The sequence below is a fragment of the Dendrobates tinctorius genome, unplaced genomic scaffold, assembly GCF_039654945.1.
Source record: "Dendrobates tinctorius isolate UK_male_01 unplaced genomic scaffold, ASM3965494v1 ptg000180l, whole genome shotgun sequence".
Classification (NCBI taxonomy): Eukaryota; Metazoa; Chordata; class Amphibia; order Anura; family Dendrobatidae; genus Dendrobates; species Dendrobates tinctorius.
This window is the reverse complement of record NW_027361847.1, coordinates 649,648-672,500: the sequence shown is the minus strand read 5'-3', so window position 1 is coordinate 672,500 and position 22,853 is coordinate 649,648. Positions and strand designations below refer to the sequence as shown.

Genomic DNA, 22,853 nt, shown 5'->3' with positions numbered 1-22,853 from the left:
ATTGTAAAAATCGGCCTGGTCATTAACGTGCAAACCACCCTTGGGGCTTAAGGGGTTAAATATAACCTGTGTCCTATATAATATGCATATTGTTATGTATACACGATATGAATACTATTATGCTTGTGTGATACTTGTTAGTGGGTGTCTGTATGCTGCGAAACACTTAGCTGGGGCCTACTTGTTATTATTGCCTTAGCTAGTTCGGATGCTGATAACCCTTGTGTTCCAATTAATGTTCTAATTACAGTTCTCAGAAATGAGTGTGTTTATATTTTTGAAAGTTTGGCCTAGCCATTGGTCAGGTCTAGTCAAAAATTGTTTATCATGTGGGAGTGCACCCCTCATTTTTGTGATGCCTGGCTGTTACTTTCCCCTCATAGCGTCTCTACCGAGCCGTATGGGACTTTACCCAGCTTGGTTCTACATATTTTGGTTAGTTATAACCATGACAGTGAATCTTTCACCACTGTCTTTTTTGTTAAAAATCTGTCCTCTCCCGGTCTACTTCCCGCAGTCATCTCTGAGATATAACATTGTTGTTAAGAATTTTTTCCTTTGGCTTCCAGAGTAGTGTGGAGGGCGTCAGACCACGTGAGTCATTAAGTCCATGGCGACACTTAAACTTGCCTCCTTCAACGTGAGGGGGCTGAATGTACCAAAGAAGAGGGTCCACATTCTTACACTTCTTCATAAGAATAAGGTACAGATTGCCTGCTTACAGGAGACCCATTTTAAGGAACACCACACCCCTATCTGTAAAAATAAATATTACACCCATTGGTATCTTTGCAACAGTACCCTTGCCAAAAACAAAAGTATGCTTGCTCATCACTAATCCTCTATTCGTGATAACCCTGATATTAAAAGTATCACTATAGGGAAAACGGAATATAAATGCTCGGCCTTTGCGGATGATGTCTTTCTATACATTACAAACCCACATACATCAATTTCATCTATCATGGCAGTAGTGGATCATTTTGGTCCAATTTCAAAATAAACACTTCAAAATCTCAGGCTCTCAAGGTTTCCTTGCCAACTACCACTCAGGCTAACCTCTAATCAAATGTTCCTTTTTCTTGGCCATCACAGGGTATAAAATACTTAGGGATAAGCATGCATAGTGATATTTCTCGACTGTTTGACCTCAATTACAAACCCTTACTTGGTCAAGTCCAAAAGGACCTTAATTCATGGACTGTGAAGGATTTCTCATGGTCCGGCAGAGTAAATATATTAAAATGAATATTTTACCAAGACTGCTTTACCTTTTTCAAACTATCCTGACCAGAATCCCTTTAAATTTTTGGAAACATCTATGTAGTAGCTTTTGTAAGTTCATCTGGCTGACTGGTCGTCCACGTATTCGTGGTGATATATTAGTCAGGTCTAAACAGATGGGAGGCCTTGGTCTTCCTGATTCTAGAAAATACTATATGGCGGCAGTCCATGCCAGAATACTTGATTATTGTCACCATCACCATGGGAAGCTTTGGGTTCATATAGCGCAAACTATATGTCCAAGTGCATTAAATACACTTCCCTGAAACCCACATTCCTCAACCCTTAAACCCTCTAAACAATCCTACAACACATACTCTGTACAATCCCTACGTCAAGACAAGAAGATCTCTCTAATTGACCCACAGGGCCCATTATCCACAATCTCAGACAATCCCACCTTTTTACCGGGGCTATCTTCCAATCGATTTCTGGGTAGAAGTAAATATCACCCTCTTCACTTTGCTCATTTAATATCTAACGCATCTTTAATACCCCTCAACGAGATATTTCGGGACAGTTCTATCCCTCCAAGAGCTGACAATGACTATAGACAATTGCAGCATTTCTATTCCCATGTTAGAAAAGATAGACGGCTCAATAGAGATCTCACAAATTTTGAAAAACTGTGCCTGTCGCTATCTCCACCCTTGCACTCCATCTCATTGCTCTATAAACTCCTAATAGCCCATACTACAACTGTCAGACACCCTACTGCGATGCAAGGAAAAGAGAACTGGGCAAATTTTTTGAAGACTCACAATGGGCTAAATGGTTTCAATTTACTCACAAAACGTAACTGCAACCAAAGCTCAAGAGACCGCCCTTAAGATAATCTCCAGATGGTACCGGGTTCCCATATTACTTCATAAGTGGTTTCCCGCAGTATCAGATAGATGCTGGGGATGTGGAGTGGAAGAGGGGACGATGACACACATATAATGGAGCTGTCCCATATTAAGAGGTTTCATAAGAGGTTTCTGGACTCAGGTAATTCAGACTACTAAAAATATGACTAGTCTGTGTCCGAATCTCCTGAATGTCTTTTGCGCTTTATGATCCCAACTAGTTTCACCAGATACAAATGGCCTTTAATAAGCTACCTTATACAGGCTGCTAAGAATATCATTCCTCCTCACTGGAAAAGTACTTCTCCACCTACTCTGGAGGAGTGGTTCAGTGAAATAGCCCTTCTGAATCGGATGGAGCATTTGATTGCCCAATCCCCACTGACTGTGATAGATACTGTGAGACTTGGAGAGACTGGATTGAACTTCAGGAATCCGATGCCTACCGTCTTACATCAGACTGATGTGACCCACCATTTTCTGCGCTGCTTTTCTTCTCTGTCCGGATTGTGCTCCGCGTTGGTTCGCGCCTGGCTGCACTATGTATGGTTTCGATTGGATTTTAGTGACTTCATAATTGTAATACTGATGGCCTAAAATGTTCCCTTCCCTCCATTTTCTTCCTATAACTTGATGTTTTATTGGACGTTATACTTATATTCTATGATATAGTGATGCTGATAATGTCCTATTATTTATTTTTTTGTAATTTTGTGATTGAAAATTATTTACCCTTTCAATAAAATTGAATATTAAAAAATCTTACCGCTCAATGGGGTGTACTCATTTATGCTGAGCAATGTTTATTAACATTTAAAAAACACATAATTACAGTTTATTTCCTGCATGCCTTCTCTCGTGTTTTACAAGATGTGATTTATATATAAAAGATTTCCCACATTCTGAACATGAATACGGCTTCTCTCCTCTGTGAATTCTCTGATGTCTATCAAGCACTGAACTATCTCTAAAGCATTTCCCACATTCTGAACATGGATACGGCTTCTTTCTAGTATGAATGCTCTGATGTCTTTTAAGATGCTCTTTATCTGTGAAGGACTTCCCACATAGTGAACATGAAAATGGTTTTTCTCCTGTGTGAATTCTCTGATGTCTAATAACACTCCCTTTCTCTGTAAAGCATTTCCCACATTCTGAACATGAATATGGCTTCTCTCCTGTGTGAATTTTATGATGTTTAATAAGACTCCCTTTAAAAGCGAAGAACTTCCCACATTCTGAACAGGAATACGGCTTCTCTCCTGTGTGAATTCTTTGATGTATAATAAGATTTCTTTTATCTTTAAAGCATTTCCCACATTCTGAACATGAATGTGGCTTCTCTCCTGTGTGAATTTTCTGATGTGTAATAAGATTCCATTTATTTGTGAAGGACTTTCCACATAGTGAACATGAAAATAGTTTTTCTCCTCTGTGAATTATCTGATGTCTAATGAGACTCCCTTTATATGTAAAGCATTTCCCACATTCTGAACATGAATATGGCTTCTCTCCTGTGTGAATTCTCTGATGTGTAATAAGATTCCCTTTGGAAGTGAAGAACTTTCCACATTCTGAACAGGTATATGGCTTTTCTCCGGTGTGAATTTTCCAATGTGTAATAAGACTCCCTTTATCTATAAAGCATTTCCCACATTGTGAACATGAATATGGCTTCTCTCCTGTGTGAATTCTCTGATGTGTAATAAGATTCCATTTATTTCTGAAGGAATTCCCACATTCTGAACATGAAAATGGCTTTTCTCCTATGTGAATTCTCTGATGTATAATAAGATTCCCTTTATCTATAAAGCATTTCCCACATACTACACATGAAAATGGCTTTTCTCCTGTGTGACTTCTCTCATGTATAACAAATCTTGATTTATATGTAAAGCATTTCCCACATTCTGAACAGGAGTACGGCTTCTCTCCTTTATTCTTTCTTAGTGTTAAAAAATCTGAGCTTGTAGTAAGTTGCTTGTCACACTGAAATCTTGTATCCACTTTGTCACCTGGAATTGTGGTAACAATGTGAGATTGCTCAGGAGAGGGTTCCTCATGATTAGGAAGATTATAAGAAAGTGAAGTACTGGGAAGTCCAGGAGGTCCATGAAGCATAATGAAGTTTTCTCCACTAGAGTGGTTCCCGATATCTTCTTTTTTACAATTGAGTGAATCATTATTCTCACAAGGATTTCCTATGATAAAAGAACGAAATAAATCACATATAATCTACAACACAGAAGAGATTTCTAAATATATTTTATAGAGCTTCAATGAAAACACCAGTTAGTGAAAAGACTGGTAATAAGAAAGGACAACGACATGCCACTTGACAAACGCTACGGTTTTTAATATTACAGTTAAGACTATCAAAATTATGGTCACCGTGATGTGGTGGGATGGCTTTTGCATTTTTTCGATTAAAAACATGTTAAATAAGTCCGATATATTATTTTCATGCACTATTGCTATTTATTACTTCAGGGTATTCAATCATTATGTTTCTGTCTTTGTTTATTTTCTGTTCAGTGGCCAGTGTGAACGTGTGCTTACACGCTGCGTGCACACCAGTCTAGTTCCCAGGTCATACCTTTGTTTTTTTTTTACATAACATAAAATTAGCATAACGATGGGTAAAGTGAATAACACTTATAAACTGGTGACAATGGCACAAGTCAGGGGTGGTTTCACGGGTTTACCATGACAGAGAGGAGCCACAAGACCACAACGTCTGATTTCTTCTACTCCTGCACTGATTAGAAATACTTCACCTTCATATTAAATAGTGTAAGTTTTTTTTGTTTGTTTTTTTAGCAGTGCAGGGGTTAATCTGCTCTGTTGAGAGCTCCTGGATCACTAAGACTCTCAGCTGTGCACTGTTAGCCACTCCCATTTCCTATATAATCTGGGCCCTGGCTAGCACTCACTGTCAGAGTTAGCTTATGCTGCATGGCTGGAGGTTGTTATTGGAGAAGACACTTGGTGGGTTTATCTGTGACTGTTGCTAGGTTTGAGTGTGTGATAATTCCCTTTCTTCTCCTACTTTGGTTTTTCCCCATCTTCCACGGCCATTTCCTCCCCCCCGAGTACACTGCACAGGAGGAAACCATGGAACTGCCGGGGGCTCTGGCCTTTCACAAAATGTCTGCAGAGCCCTCCGCAGCACCACCAGACACAGGGCAGCGGCGCGCCGATAAGGTATATATATATTATAAGACGCACCCCCATTTTCCCCCCAAATTTGGGGGGGCGGGAAGTGCATCTTATAATCCAAAAACAAATATACAGAGCCCCAAAGTGGCAAAAGAGAATCCCCCCTCAAGCGACCCAATTTTAGAAAATACAACCCTTTGGGAATTTTTCTACAGGTGTAGTGATATTGACTCCATGGGTGTTTTCCAGAAACAAGCAGCAATGGATGCTGCTAAATGAAAATATGCCATTGTAGTGCCCATACATTCTAGTACTCGGCACATTGTTGTTAGGCGTCGGGTTCCTGTAGCTGCACAGCAGGAATCCAGAGCCTTGCATTCAGTGATCTCCCATTCTCCACCGACCGTTCAGGAGCCTGCACAGCAATCCCGGCCTCCCAGACGCACTGCTCAGACCAGCTCTGTGGGTCTGACTGTTGCTGCCACCTCTGGGTCAGCAATAGCATCGCAGGATGCTCAGCGACAAGACACTCCAGAGGCTTTATCAGAAAATCAGTGTCGCCGGCTGATGCAGGGTTCTTCTTCGTGCAGAAGAGTGGGGAGTTGCGCCCCTGCATCAACTACAGAAGTCTCAACGCCATTACAGTTAAAAACAAATACCCTCTTCCTTTGATCTCTGAGTTGTTTGACAGGTTGCGAGGGGCCCGAATCTTTACGAAATTGGATCTACGGGGGCGTACAACCTGATCCGCATACGCGAGGGAGACGAGTGGAAGACAGCCTTTAATACCAGGGATGGCCACTATGAGTACCTGGTCATGCCCTTCGGCCTCTGTAATGTGCCTGCTGTCTTCCAGGACTTTTTAAATGACGTCTTTCGCGATATGCTTTCTACCCGGAGAGACATCTGCAAGGTCTTCGACCGTTTGCAGGCGAATTCTCTCTTCACCAAGCTGGAGAAGTGCCAGTTTAAGCAGGAGTCCTTGCCGCTCCTGGGCTATATCATCTTGGCCCAGGGGTTGGCTATGGATCCTGCCAAATTTCAAGCGGTAATGGACTGGCAGGAGCCCCATTCTCTGAAAGCGGTGCAGCGCTTTTTGGGCTTCGCTAGTTATTACTGCCAGTTCATTCCTCACTTCTCCACACTGGTAGCTCCTTTGGTCGCTCTCACCAAGAAAGGAGCCAATCCTAAGGTTTAGTCAGAGCAGGTCTCCATGGCCTTCTCGTATCTGAAGACCCATTTTGCTGGCGCTCCTATCCTCCACCGTCCCAATGTGGATAAACCCTTTATCCTAGAGGTAGACGCCTCATCCGTCAGTGCAGGAGCAGTCCTTTTCCATGCTCCTTTTCCAAGGATGCTCAAGGTCGGACGCATCCCTGCTTCTTCTCAAAGACCTTCTCACCGGCGGAGAAAAACTACTTCATCGGGGACAGGGAGTTGCTGGCTATGAAATTGGCCTTTTCCGAGTGGAGACATCTCCTGGAGGGAGCCCGCATTCCCTTTCAGGTGTACACTGACCATAAAAACCTGGTCTATTTACAAACGGTCCAGCCCTTGAACTCTCGTCAAGCTAGGTGGTCGCTCTTCTCCCGCTTCACCTTGCACTTTCTGTCTGGAGGGAAGAACGTCCGTGCGGATGCTCTCTCTCGCTCGGTGGTCTCAGTGGAGGAAGAGGAGGCTGAGCCTCGGCTAATTGTCCCCACCGAGAGCCTGCGGACCGTGGCCCCGGTTGCTCTTGAGGCGGTACCGCCGGGCAAGACCTTTGTCCCTCCTCGCCTGCGACCAGAGGTCCTCGCGTGGGCACACGCATCCAGGGTGGGTGGTCACTTTGGCAATAAGCAGACCACAGAGCTCCTGGCAAGGTCTTATTGGTGGCAGCACATGGCTCGGGACACAAAAGAGTACATTCAGGCATGCGTCTCTTGTGCTCGGAACAGGTCCTCTAGACAGAGGCCGGCTGGGTTACTGTATCCCTTGCCGGTGGCAAACAGACCCTGGGAGATGGCATGGATTTTGTGGTCGGCCTGCCCAAATCTGGGGGCAGCACGGTCATCTGGGTGGTCACCGATCATTTTTCTAAAATGGTGCATCTGGTCCCACTCGCGTGGCTGCCTTCCGCTTGTGGTCTCGCCGCACTGTTCATAAAGCACGTATTTCGTTTGCACAGTATGCCAGACAAAATAGTCAGTGACCGAGGTCCCCAATTTGCGTCTCGATTTTGTAGGGATCTCTGCAGTCTACTCAGTATCGAGCTCAATTTGTCCTCCGCATATCATCCCGAGACGAATGGGTTGGTTGAGAGTGCCAATCAAACTCTGGTCACGTACCTGCGACATTTTGTCTCTGCCAGGCAGGATGACTGGGCATCCTTACTACCGTGGGCTGAATTTGCCCTGAACAACGCAGTGGCTGATTCCACTGGTCAGACGCCGTTCCTTCTTAATTCCGATGCCAGTGTCTTCCGCTGATTCCAGGGTGGCAGACTGGGCAGTGAGGCTTGCGACATTTGGGATCGCACTCAGGATGCCATTTGAGCCTCTAAAGAGAGAATGAGGGCGTCCGCAGACACACATCGGCGCCCCGCTCCAACTTTTGCCCCTGGCGACTTGGTGTGGCTCTCTGCCCGAAATATCAGGCTGCGGGCCGAGTCCTTCAAGTTCGCGCCGTGATACATTGGTCCCTTCAAGGTCCTTGAGCGGATTAGCTCAGTGGTCTACCGTCTGGCTCTGCCACCACACTTGGTCATCTCTGACATCTTCCACGTGTCCCTTCTCAAGCCTGTTCACATGTCCCGGTTTTCTGAGTCATCTGCCAGGACATCAGACTTGTCTTCGGACGAGTTTGAGGTCAACGCCATTGAGGGACGCAGGATTGAGCATGGCAAAAAATTTTATTTGGTGGACTGGAAGGGTCATGGTCCAGAGGCCAGGACCTGGGAACCAGTGAACTTCCACGCCCCGCTCCTGATCGTGGCATTTGAGAGTAGCGAGGCTCAGAGGGGAGGGGGCCCTAGGAGGGGGGGTAATGTTAGGCATCAGGTTCCTGCAGCTGCATAGCAGGAATCCAGAGCCTTGCATTCAGCGGTCTCCCATTCTCCACCGACCGCTCAGGAGCCTGCACAGCAATCCCGGCGTCCCAGACGCTCTGCTAAGACCAGCTCTGTGGGTCTGGCTCTTGCTGCCACCTCTGGGACAGCAATAGCATCGCAGGCTGCTCAGCGACAAGACACTCCAGAGGCTAAGTCCTCCTGTCGCTCTACTGGGCATGCTCACGAGATGATCTCCCATTGGAGATCGGGAGTCACATGCCCAGGTCCTTCTCGTGATCTGATTAGTCCATCTCAGAGATCTGGAAGCTTCCGGAAGGTCCCGGCTATAAAAGGGTCGCATGGCCTCTCGGCTATGCGCTAGTATAGTCTCTAGTTGCTATTGTGTGAATGATGATGGATGCATGAACCTGCGAATGACTCATTAAGATCCCCTCCCTCTGATATTACGTGTGTGGCTAGGGACTTAGTCTTAGAGTCAGCGCCAGTCAGTGGTTCGCTACAGGCCACATAGCACATCAACACAGTACTAGCGTCCGACAGTGTGCCCCCTCTTGGGCATTGTTGTACAGCGGCTGGTTCAGTCGCCATGCTGCAGTTAGCAGTACTTGTAGGCGTCCGGTAGGTCGCACGGTAGGTCTAGACGGACTCTGACCCTCTGCCTGGGGCCCAGCTCCTGTGACCATATACCGTGCGCGCACTTCTCTGAGACCTGTGATTCCAACAGGCTCAGCATTTATGTTAATGCCTTAGGCGTCTCTTTGAAGCTAACAGAGAACGTCCAGTTCACACCGGGTGACGTTTAACCCGTGTGCGATATACTGCCATATTGTGAGTCCGCCATTATATAGCAGCTGTTTAACACCTCTGCACGGTGGACCCCGGGCGGTGAACGCACTTTCTATTATTTTATATTTAGTGCGTTCCGCTGTCCCTAACACATTGTAGTGCCCGTACCCTGTAGTACACAGTACGTTGTGGTGCCCGTACATTCTAGCACTCGGTACACTGTAGTGCCGGTAAACTATAGTGTCCAATACATTGTAGTGCCCAGTACGTTGTGAACAGTACATTGTAGTGCCCAGTACATTTTGGTACCCAGTACATTGTAGTGCCAGGTACGTTGTAGCGCTCATACATTATGCCCAGCTCGTGATTCTGGAGATATGCACCCTGTAAATTAAGTGACCTCTCCTCGTTACAGTAATGACAAACATGTGGATACTAACTGTGGTTTAGGCACACTGTGGGGCTCAGTAGGAGGGGTACTTGGAAGCGCAGATTTTGCTGGATTTCTTTTGGTGGGAGCCACATCACTTTTCCAGAGCCTTTGTGCTACCAGCAATGTGGACACCTCCAATATTTCTGTTAAAAAATGAGGAACCTGAGTTTGGGAGACATTTATCCTGCGAGGCTCCATGCTGAGCACTTACATCAGGGTTTCCATCTAAATCTACAAAATATGTGATTCAGATGACATCCCCGAGAGATCCATTCACTATAATGAGGCAGCAGAGTTACTTTGGACTCTGTTCAGTGGTGTCCTTTTCAGAGGTGCACAACACTGGTCGACCATGCTATTATATAAGCCTAAAAAATAGACGTCGAATCATACGACGTCCACAGTGCCTCCATCTGCCTCGATATCGGGAATCTTCTGGTGGAGGTTCTGTCTGAATCACAAGCTCAGGTCTTTTATATGGCAGCATAGGACTTCTGTAAGAAAATATGTAAGTAAAGGATGGAAGTAATATTAAAAAAGGTATCATCAGGAAAATTAAAAATGTGCTTTCTAAATCATTAAGATGTGAAGATGGCCCCTTTATTCATTGGTGCACCGCCAGACTCTCTACAGGAGCAGCCGCGCCATCACCGGATGTTTCTGCTGTGATGCGGACAGCGGACAAAGCCTCAATACACCGGAGACTTTTACACGATATCACACATCAGTCATCATCGTCACACGTCGGTCATTAATACATACCTGTGGAAACATCTACCGGAATCTCCTCCTTCCCCACACTCACATATGGCTGAAATGTCTCCCCATATACAGATCCGGTACAGGGCTCAGCACCATCTACCTGATGGTCCTCCGGGACACTGTGATTCTCCTGTGGACAGTCCTGGGGATACAGAGGACGGGAACATCTCTCTGGTAGATTTCTTTCCATAAGTCCATCTGTAGGAAATACACAGTGACACAATACAATGGCATGTAAAAGTTTGGGCACCCTGTACAAAATTACTGTTATTGTGGACAGTTAAGCAAGTTGTAGTCAGATGAGAGTCTTTCAATTCTTTTTTGAGGGATTTTCCTCCATTCTTCCTTGGAGAATTCATCCAGTTCTGTGAGATTCCTGGGGTGTCTTGCATCCTCTGCTATATTAATATAGCTATATATCCTCGCCACAGATTTTCAATGATGTTCAGATACATCTCTGAACTAATCTCCTGATACCTTCCCTCACATAATCTCTGGTCCTCCCAAGACCTCCTACTCTCCTCCACACTTATTTGCTCCTCACCCAACCGCCTCCAAGACTTCTCCCGAATAGCCCCCATCCTATGGAATTCCCTGCCCCAACACGTCCGGCTATCATCCACACTCGGATCCTTCAGAAGGAACCTGAAAACCCATCTCTTCAGGAAAGCCTACAGCCTGCAATGACCCCACTACCTCCTCACCACTACTGGAGCTACCACCTCACCATCACTGGAGCTGCTGCAACCCCCCAACCTACTGTCTCCTTCCCCACCATCCTGTAGCATGTAGGCCCGAAAGGGCAGGGTCCTCTCTCCTCTGTATCAGTCTGTGATTGTTAGTTTGTTTACTGTAAGTGATTTGTATTTTGATGTAACCCCTTCTCATGTACAGCACATGGAATCAATGGTGCTATAGAAATAAATCATAATAATCAGAGGACTGTGAGGGCCATTGTAAAACCTTCAGCTTGCTCCTTTTGAGGTCGTCTATTGTGGATTGTGACGTGTGTTTAGGACCATCATCCATTTGTAGAAGCCATCCTCTTCCTCTTTTCACCTTCAGCTTTTGTTTTTTTACAGATGGTGTTATTTTTGCATCAAGAATTTGTTTCATTAAATCCATTCTTCCCTCTACCCGTGAAATGTTTCCCATGCTATTGGCTGCAACACAACACCAAAGCATGATTGTTTCACCCCCATGCTTAATTTTTGACTGAGATGTTGTTTTCCTCAAATTCTGTGCTCTTGTTGTCACAATTTCGTTGTCAGAAAATCCAACGACCAGGGGCTCCTTCCTTGTCCCTAACAAATAGGCACCCTAGCTATTACTGCTCCCCTGGTTACTTCTGATGGTGAAAACGCCAGGGCCACATACCTTGCTAATCTTCTAAATCAGCCCTTATCTGTACCCTACCAGGGAAGTGGGGAGGAATACAGTATGTATATACACAAACCAAACAAGGACGGACGTGCAGGAATAAATTAAAATACCAAACACACAAAATATGCAATCCCACAGCAGAGAACACCCTAGAAATAAGGAAGTTAAACAAAATGAGAGGATGGGGAATATGCACACAACCGAAACACCAAGCAACAGTCACAGAACAACTCTCCTAAACACCAAATCCTCCCCTCCTCATCAGGAAGCGCAAGACTTAATACTGGCAATTCTGTTTGCCAATGGCCAAGAATGTATAGGAAAAAGTGGCTAATACTGAACAGCTGAGATCATCCAAGCGGGAAGCTGAACAGTTTAACCCCTGCACTGATGAAAGAAACCTGCACCATTTAATATGAGGAAGAAGTGCTTCTTTTTAGTGCAGGAGTATGTGAAATCAGACGCTGCGGTCTTCTGACTCCTCTCTGGCGCAGTAAAGCCCATGCCAGTATCCCGCTTCTGAGAGGGACCTCCGGAAACTCAGGATCGGGCTTATCAGGGTGTGCCATGTGAAAGGACTCGATCAACCTAACCACATGTAAGTCAGATGCTGGAATCCACATCCTCTCTTCAGGACCATAGCCATTCCAGTGTAGCAGATACTGAAGAGACCGCCGAACAAAGGGAGAATCCATGATCTTAGCTATCTGAAACTCCAAATTCCCATCAACTATGACCAGAGATGGAGGTAGTGGTGATGGTTCAAAAGACGCAACATATTTTTTGAGGAAACACCGGTGAAACACATTATGAATCCTAAAAGTAGGTGGCAAAGCAAGAAGAAATACTACAGGATTGATGACGGGAACAATCTTATAAGGACCAATGAACCTGAGACCGTTTCCAAGAAGGAACCTTCAACTTAATGTTACTCGAGAACAACTATATCAAGTCATCAACACACAGGTCCGGACCCACCACACGTCTCCGATCAGCCACACTCGTATTTGGAACCCATCATCTTCAAATTATTAAAAACTCCTTGCCACACGGACGTATTAGATTATGAAAATTGTTCCTCCTCAGGTATTCCCAAGGAACAATTCCTATTTAACGAGATAAAGTGAGGAGGAAAACCGTAGGCCCCAAAGAATCGGAACTTACCAGTAGACTAATGACAACGATTATTCACCGCTAATTCAGCTAGACGTAAATAAAGTAACCCAATTTTCCTGATTCTCAGATACAAAACACCTAAGATAAGTCTCAAGATTCTGATTAACGCATTGTTTGCTCATTAGACGGTGGATGAAAACAATAGATGGATCCCCAAACGAGCGCAAAACACTTTCCAAAACTTTGAAAAATGTTCACTCCCTGGTGACAGTAACAATATCGGTAGGCATAAAACCTCACGATTTCTTTGATGAAAATTTGCACCAAGATCTTGGCGTTGGATAAAGCGAATAGCGCAATAAAATTAGACATCTTGCTGAACATATTCACCACCACCAAAATAACTGTATTACCTACAGATACAGCTACATCAGTAATGAAATCTACTGATAGATGAGTCCAAGGTCTACTGGGAATCGCCAGTGGTTGGAGGGACACAGATGGACGATTATGAGGGGTCTTAGAACGTCTACACACACTACAGGCAGCTACATACTTCCAAACATCCTGATGCACCCCAGAACACCATAAATGCCGAGTAAGGAGATCTGTGGTGGCTTTAACACCAGGGTGTCCGGCCAAGACCGAATCATGAGGTTCACTTTCAACTTAGACATAGATTTACAGGTACGATCAATTTACCTAAAGAACAGTCAGCTGGGGCTTCCCCCTGAGCCTCTACAACCCATTTCGCAAGGTCAGAACTTATAGCAGCAGTAACTATTCCTTTCTGTAATATAGGAAACAATCACAATTACCGTATTTTTCGGATTATAAGACGCACCCCAAATTTTGAGAAATATAGGAAAACATTTTATTTTAATAAAACGGTGGCGCTTCTTATAATCCATGTGTCTTATTGCTTACTGGGAGTGGCGGCTGCGGTGAAGCGGGGTCCCAGGCTCGCTGCTGGAGGAGGCAGGAGTGGGGCGATGCTGCAGGCTGGGATGAGGGGTTGTTCCCACGTGTGGAGCGCCACTGCGGGTGTCCGGCGCTGCTGCTGTGGGTGTCTCCAGTGCTGTGGGTGCCCGGCGGTGCTAAGGGGGTTTCTTGTGCTGCCAGGGCTCTGCCGACATTTTGTAAAAGGCCAGAGCCCAGGCAGTTCTATGGTTTCCTGTGCGGTGGACTCCGGGAAAATGGCCGCCGGGGGCGGCGCATGCACAGATGGAGATCTCGGCACCAAGATTTCAGGAGATGAGATTTCAGTGCCGGTTTCAACTTCTTGGAGTCTTCCTCAGGTATAATGTCATGCATTTGCAAACATACAACATATGCAATAAAAAAACAGGTGAAGTCCAGCCGTTTCCAAAAGGAAGTCTTGTTATTAAAATATAACATTTATTTAGTACCAAAAAATGGGAATAGAAAAAATAGTCCACCAATTGGCTTGCACTTTACAGCATAATACACATAATGCAGCGTATATCCAACGCGTTTCGACTCTAGGTCTTAATCATGGTATAACAAAGTGAGAAATGTTAACATTTAAATAGAATCTCCACCACCCAATTCAGGTGCTCCAATCATGACAGATAATTGGGAATTCAGGAGTATTCTAAATAGCTGCACAAGATACAAAGTATGCACTCACAGAAAGTAGAGGGAGACACTGGAGGGATTTGGACAATAAACAAAATAGGACTGGATGGGGGCTATGCACACAAGCGAAACACCAAGCAACAGTCACAGAACTCTCCTAAACACCTCTCCACTGTTCCTGGCAACTGCCATTTCTTAAATACATTTCAAACTGAGGGAAGAGCAACTTGAAAACGCTTTGCTATCTTCTTATAGCCTTATCATGCTTTGTGGGCCTCCACCATTTTCAGTGCTAGGCTCCAGGAAGACATCCAGGCCTCTCTTGAACCCTTCAATTGAGTTCGCCATCACCACTTCCTCTGGCAGGGAATTCCAGATTCTCACTGCTCTAAAAAGAATCCTCTTCTATGTTGGTGGAAAAACCTTTTCTCCCCCAGACGCAGAGAATGCCCCCTTGTGACTGTCACCTTCCTTGGTATAAGCAGATCCTCGGAGAGATATTTGTATTGTCCCCTTATATATTGATACATGGTTATTAGATGGCCCCTCAGTCGTCTTTTTTCTAGACTAAATAATCCTAATTTTGCCAATCTCTCTGGGTATTGTAGTTCCCCATCCCCTTTATTAATTTTGTTGCCCTCCTTTGTACCCGCTCTAGTTCCATTATATCCTTCCTGAGCACTGGTGCCCAAACCTGTACACAGTATTCCATGTGCGGTCTAACCAGGGATTTGTACAGAGGCAGTATAATGCTCTCATCATATGTATCCAGACCTCTTTTAATGCACCCCATGATCCTGTTTGCCTTGGCAGCCGCTGCCTGGTACTGGCTGCTCCAGGTAAGTTTATCATTAACTAGGATCCCCAAGTCCTTCTCCCTGTCAGATTTACCCAGTGGTTTCCCGTTCAGTGTGTAATGGTGATATTGATTCCTTCTTCCCATGTGTATAACCTTACATTTATCATTGTTATACCCCATCTGCCACCTTTCAGCCAGATTCCAACTCATCCAGATCCATCTGTAGCAGAATACTATCTTCTCTTGTATTGACTGCTTTACATAGTTTTGTCTCATCTGCAAATATCGATATTTTACTGTGCAAACCTACCAGATCGTTAATAAATATGTTGAAGAGAATAGGTCCTAACACCGACCCCTGCGGTCCCCACTGGTCACAGCGACCCAGTTAGAGAATATACCATTTATAACCCCCCTCTGCTTTCTATCACTCAGCCAGTTACTTACCCATTACACACATTTTCCCCCAGACCCAGCATTCTCACTTTGTGTACCAACCTCTTGTGCGGCACGGTATCAAACACTTTGGAAAAATCAAGATATACCACGTCCAATGACTCACCTTGGTCCAGTCTATAGCTTACCTCTTCATAAAAGCTGATTAGATTGGTGTGACAGGAGCGATTCCTCATAAACCCATGCTGATATGGCGTTACACAGTTATTCTCACTGAGATCATCCAGAATAACATCCCTCAGAAACCCTTCACATATCTCACCAACAATAGAGGTTAGACTTACTGGCCTATAATTTCCAGGTTCACTTTTAGAGCCCTTTTTGAATATTGGTACCACATTTGCTATGCGCTTGTCCTGTGGAGACCCCGTTGCTATAGAGGCCCTAAATATAAGAAATAATGGCTTGTCTATTACATTACTTAGTTCTCTTAGTACTCGTGGGTGTATGCCATCCGGACCCGGAGATTTATCTATTTTAATCTTATTTAGCCGGTTTTGCACCTCTTCCTGGGCTAGATTGGTGACCCTTAATATAGGGTTTTCTTGGTCTCTCGGCATTTCATTTTCCACCGTGAATACCGTGGAGAAGAAGGTGTGAAATATATTCGCTTTTTCCTTGTCATCTACAACCATTCTTTCCTAACAATTTATTAAGGGGCCTACACTGTCACTTATGATTCTTTTACTATTGATATAGGTGAAGAACAGTTTGGGATTAGTGTTACTCTCCTTAGCAATGTGCTTCTCTGTCTCCTTTTTGGCAGATTAATTATTTTTCTCCCTAGTTTTTAGATTTTCAGCGGGGCCGTCCTGCTTTAGTAGAGTAAATGCTTTCTTTATACTGTTAATTGCCCCTCTTACTTCTTTGTTTAGCCACATAGGTTAGAGGAGGCAGGGTTTCTAGAATGCTGAGAAGTGTGCATCACCTGGCCTTTCCTAAGGATGGTAGTGCACAAGTCATAATGCTAACGACCTAATTAAGGACTGACACCTTGGTCAAAGTTATCTGTGCACACAAATCTCCAAGGGTGCCAAAACTTTAGCATTGGCCTATTTTCCTTTTTGTAATGTTTGTAAGTGTAACAAATGACACCGTATATATTATTTTGCATAATACTAAAGGAAATGACATTTTAACTTTAGGCCTTTTAGAGATCATTTCATCTTGAACTTGCTTAAAGAGAATCTTTCACCTAATTTTTCGCACATAAGATGCGGCCACCGCCATCAGAGGCTTATCTCACATTCTGTAATGCTGTAGATAAGCCCCGATGTAACCTGAAAAATAAGAAAAACGAGTTATATTATACTCACCCAGCAGCGGTCAGGGTCCGATGGGTGTTGCAGTCCGGTCCGGTGCCTCCCAACTTCTAGCGATGATGTTCTCTTCTTTGCTTCCCGTCGCAGCTCCGTTGAGGGCAGAGCAGAGTCCTGCAGTGCCCAGGCACCGGACCTCTCTGACCTTTCCCGACGCCTGCGCCGGAGCTGCGACGGGAAGCAAAGAAGAGGACGTCACTGCTAGAAGATGGGAGGCGCCGGACCGGACCGCGACACCCATTGGACCAAAACCGGACCCGGACCGCCCCCGGGTCAGTATAATATAACTCGTTTTTCTTATCTTTCAGGTTACATAGGGGGCTTATCTACAACATTACAGAATGCTGAAGATAAGCCCCTGATGTCGGTGCAGTCTGCTCATAGTCGAAAAAAATAGGTGACAAATTCCCTTTAATCATTCACATTAACTGTAATTTTGACCAGGGGTGCACAAACTTTTACATGACACTGTAGATTGTGTCATGTGATGATGTGAGTAGTAGTAGGTGATCACAGCAAAGACATGACAGTCTCACCCTGCTGATCGGCCCATATTGTGATCGCCTCTTGTGCTCCATGCATAACCTCAACCTTAATATCAATCAGATCTTCACCCTAAAAAGAAAAATGTAAGATGAGCTCAGGTCCCATCACTTCATGGTCAGATGTTGTGGGGGCTTCAGTGTCATCTACCTGATGATCCTCCGGGATGTTGTCATTCTCCTCTGGACAGTCCTGGGGATACAGAGGACGGGGACATCTCTCTGGTGGATTTCTCCTCCTGGATCCATCTGTGGAGACACACAGACTGAATACATGACCTGCCGTGTATCTGTCTATATATGAGACACGTCTCTCAGAACCGGTAATTCTAGGTTTATGTATCAGGGACGAAATTACATTGTTGTGGTCCTCACCACCGATACCGAGGTCCCAGCACATTGTGGCCCCAAGTATGAAGTGCTAATCAGTGAGGCCAAAGCCTAATGCTCTCTGCTCTGCACCTGGAGGATGAGGACCCTGAGGAGAGGGACAGAGAAGACCCTCGTCAGTCAGATGGAGGAGCCGCACTAAGAAACACAACTTCTCCAAGTTTCCCTCCACCGGGGATGGAACCACAGAGGAGCTGGAGAAAGCTCCACATTTCTATCCAGCGGTTTCTTCTCTCCTAATTCACGTTATGGAGACTGGGGGAAGGACAGTTACCATTTACCAGTGATTGTTATTTGAGAGCTCATGATGTCACCATGAGGACACGGCCTCCCTCCTGGACAGGATCCTCTGGGATCACTAAGAGGAGAGAACCTGACGTCCTATTAAAAGACGAGTTACTGCGTTTTTATTCTTCTTTAAATAGAGAAAAATCTCAACATTCGCCTCGATATAAACACTAAAATAGGCAGCAAGTGCGCGGAAACTTCTATGTATCTGAAGGAGGAAAGTGCACGTGTATGGCTGACGGTGACAGCGCTCGGGAGGACGTTTTCAAAATTAAGAGTTTTCTAAATTGCAACTCAGATTATGTTGTATACATAATAGAGTGTTCAGCATGCAGATTGCTATATGTGGGCTCCACGATCAGAAGATTAAAAGACAGGATTAGAGAGCATCTTTATGGTCTCATTCAGCCCACAACCCGTCATATATCTAACGCATCCAACCATTTTGTAAACCTGCACAATAGACAAGTTGCATGGTAATATACGTGGTGGAGATAGGGTAAAAAAATTGCGGGATAGGGAAGCATTTTGGATTTATTTATTAAACACCCGAGTACCTTTGGGCTTGAACTTAAAGAAGGAATTTATGTTGCACTGTTGACTATGGTCTGTACCATCTATATATGACATGTACCGTCGTAACTTAAATGTGTTATGTGTTTTTTTTTGTTTTTTTTTCTCTGCCATGTTATCTGGGTGTTAACCTTTTCTTAGTGGAGCAATTATTTTCATTTGTTTACCACCTGTTTGGGGAGTATTTTAACTTTTGCAAGACTGCTCATGGTGAAACTGAGGACTAAGAGCACTACACGTGTTCGAAACGCGTCCAGTTATCTAGGACATTCCTTTCTCCAGTATACACAGGTTATCAAGCAGCTTATTACCTTTTAATTTGTTTCAATAAAGATTTTGGATTTTATCTCCGGAGCTGGATACCTTCTTTTTTCACGGGAGCACCCGGTACACAGCGGTTAGTGCCCATCAATGTGTAATATAAGAGGACACTAGAGAGCAGGCACCGGGGTCATGGGCGCTGACTGAGGGACACGGGGAGCCAAGGAGAGATTGTCTGGTCAGATTCCACAGAAAAGCCCCATAATACATATTCTACTGAACAAACAACCCTTTACTGGAGACTTACACTGATTATTACCATCATTGTGCGGCCCGATGTCCCTGCAGGGCCAACACCTGCGTCACCATCCCACTTACATTGTTCTGATCAGACCCCATGAAGAGGAAGTGCGGACCCCCTGACATTTTGCGGTCATTGAGCCCTTGAGTCTAGAACACCCGGTCCCGAGCATTCTGACGTCTCTTTAACCCCTTCCTGATATCTAGTGTTCATACATGCAGGATGCCAGGTGCGCGACTGTGGAGTGAGCTCAGATTGCTGACATTTAACCACTTCACTGCTGCCGACAGCCTGACAGTGCCATTTAAAGGGAACCTGTCATATAATAATGCCAATAGGCTGCAGATACGGGGTTAATCTGCAAGTTAACAGCATTTTTAACCTGCCAGGTGTCAGCACTGAGAGCCCCGCTGCCGGGAGGAAAAGAACCTTATTTCACCTGGCAGTGTTCAGCTTCCAGTCATAGAATTTTGCCCGATGCTCATACAGTCACCACCCAGTGTACAGAGAGCAGCGGCACTTACCGCGCCCCCCAACACTGACTGACAGCCGGCTCAGCATTAGGGCTCTGCAATAGAGCTGGCCGTCAGTCAGTGCCGAGGAGCAGATTCAGCCGCTTCTCACTGTATACCGAGGGGTCACTGTAGCTGCACCTCTATAGCTGGAATTTGATTGCTGTCGGGGGAATAAAGTTAATTTCCTCCTGGCAGAGGGGCTCTCAGTGCAGGAGCCGGGCAAGATCAAACCATTATTAACCTGCAGGTTAACCCCGTGTCTGAAGGTTAATAATGCTATTTTAGATGACAGGTTCCCTTTATGTGGTTGGGTGCACTAGTCCCGAGCGGTGATCTGACCTTCTCCTCCACTACGGAAGAGAAAGTGGTGAATAGACGCGGGGCCGGAGAACTGCTGGAAAGCCTCCATGTCAGACAGACGGGTGATTGGTTCCATCTTTATGTCAGGACAGCGACTCGTGTCCCGAGGTCTGAGGGACGGTCCGGTGCCGATATTTATCCAGGACTTTGTGCACAGAACGGAGAAAGTGATTTGTCACAAAGAAGGAGAGAGAGAATGAAGGAGGAGTCCAAGGAAGGTGACACAAGTTGTGAAGGGTTAATACTAAAATCAGAGTTGAAGTTTCGTTTTATCCATTCTCTGAAGGTTTCGTTTCTTAATTTTTGTTGTTGTAAGATAAATTTTTGCAATTGGCATGGGCTGTCATGAAACCAGACTGTTCTCATCAGGTACAAAGATAAGGGAGGCGGGGGTGTAAAACTATGAAGAATATGCCATTATACTACTTTCTACGCTATCTGGATACGGACATATATGTAGTTTCCGTTTCCTTGCAATATTATTGGCTTACAAAGTGAATTGATGCTAATGGTACTTGAGAACCTTGCATAATTAAGCAAAAGATTATAAAAGAAGTGACTAAAATAAAGGGGCTTAGTGATCTGCCTCGATCCTCCCGTACAGAGTCCCCCGTCTCTGTGTGGTCATTTGAGTTGCTAGCAACACTGGAATAATTTGGAAATCACTGGCTCAACCGTGAAGGGTTAATTTAGCCCTCCCAAAATAGCTCCCTCGACAGTGGCGCGCAACGTGGGGCCCACGAACAGGGACGCCTCTGCCCCTGGAGGACAACAACACAAAGGACCCTCGGAGCGGACACAGGTGCTGGAAAATTGGGACTGACCACCCCCCACAGCAACCACGGTAAGTTGGCAGTTATACTGTTCAGACTGACCGTTGGTGTGGTTTTCCTGTGCTTGTTGCTGCAAAGAGGATCTGAGGTTTGTCCCCTGATGGGGTGATTCATGGGTGGAATCATATAGAGGTGTAGTCCCGTTGGGGGCCCAGTGCTCGAACCGTACCTCATAAGGGACGGACACCACGGATTGACCAGTGATTGTGGCTCTCTTTATAGTCAAAATATCCTGAAATTCCCGATCATTATTAGTAATTGGGCGTGGTGAGTGATCGAAGATGGGTAGGATACGTAACTCAGGTATACATAGATATATATAACCAGAGGTGTCCGGAGGGATAGTCTGAGACACCCTCCTCCTTTCACTGAGTACCGCGAATTTTGGGCTTCCCAGAGGGGGGATTATTGACCCTGTGGAACAGACTGTACGGCCGCTCCAGTATTGTGCACAATTTAAGTCAGAATATTTAGCTCTAAAGGAGAGAATTATGTTTCTGTGGAAGAAAAAGAAAAGTTTGGAATTGTGTGAAGGATCAGATACTGTTAGTCTTATGATTCAAAGACGAGGAAAGAAATCTGTCAGGAATGCAGGAAAAATATTTTAGATTCTGGGATTTCCTAAGGGCGGGAGGCTACAGCCTACGCTATGGGACGAAGGAGTTAAAAAAAAAAAAAAAAAAGAAATAAAGGGAGGTTGACTGATGATGGATTACTTAAAGGCGCTGAGGTATTCCGTGGCTTGGCACATGAATTGTATAATGAAGGTTATGTGGAAATTGAACAGCAAGTGAATTCTGATTGTTTTTATTGCTATGTGGAAAAAAGGAAAATTGTCTAACACTGTGAAAAAGACTGAAAGTGTTGTGGTACAGGAAAGAATTGAGAATGTGATTGGTTAAGAAGGAACTAAGATTGATATTAATGTATCAGGGAAATAGTTAAAAGTGATGATTTGAAAAAAGAGGTCTCCCTGCTAGATGAAAATTGTACAAGGAGACCGAGAGTCGCAGCCCCCACCTCTGCTGACGGCACCTATTATCATCCGCTGCCAGCCTCAATCCCCGTTCACCCGATCCAGAGGAAAAAAAAAAAAAGTTTTCAGAAGACTTTAACCAGCTCTGTTCAGGAGAGAAAGGAAAAAAAAAAAAAAAAAAAAGAGCAAACAGCAGCCTCTAGCCCCCACCGCAGCTGCGAACACACAGTGTGCCCTTCAGCCCACACAACAAACTCTCGCCCCCCCCCCCCCCTCAGACTTCAGCTAGTGGGAACCCTGCTCCTCAGCCCCTCCCTGCTAATTCTCGTTACTGCTCAGTTCGTAATCTCTCCCATATGTCCAGTAAATTTACTAGGGGCAGATTTATTATCACAGTTCTGCTCCAGAATACAATTCCAAGATGATGGTCAGATGGTTTTTTTTTGTGATATAATCCCTATGTAGATGAAGACAGTGAGGAAATCTGTATTTTGCATGCCTTTCCCACAGTTATGATGGCCCTGATAGGCCCAGATCCACCCCCAATATTGCCTGAGGATCAATGACTCACCCCATACCTCTCAGAGATACCATCTAAACTCTGGTCAAAAGGGCCAAATGATATAGGGAAAATGCCTGTAGAACCAGTAAAAGTGTTTCTCAAACCTGGTGCCTAATCCTCATACTCTTTAGTCCCAAATACCCCAGGATGCTGCTTGGTTTACAGTTATTGATCTTACCAATGCCTTCTTTATCATTCCGTTACACCCAGACTGCTGGTTTCTATTTGCATTCACTTATCAGGGACGACAGTTAACATG

At 44.9% G+C, this 22,853-nt stretch overlaps 2 protein-coding genes across 2 annotated transcripts in view; both read right to left on the bottom strand.

The window, feature by feature from the left end:
* LOC141054919 (uncharacterized) overlaps positions 1-22,853 on the bottom strand; it is a 205,864-nt gene that overhangs the window by 81,862 nt on the left and 101,149 nt on the right. The window contains 4 exon segments of the mRNA XM_073551813.1: positions 2,955-4,333; positions 10,322-10,519; positions 17,530-17,608; positions 17,687-17,784. Of these exon segments, the coding sequence (XP_073407914.1) occupies positions 2,955-4,333; positions 10,322-10,519; positions 17,530-17,608; positions 17,687-17,784 (1,754 nt within the window).
* Positions 1-22,853, bottom strand: part of LOC141054903 (oocyte zinc finger protein XlCOF8.4-like) — a 206,272-nt gene that overhangs the window by 173,009 nt on the left and 10,410 nt on the right. The window lies entirely within an intron of this gene.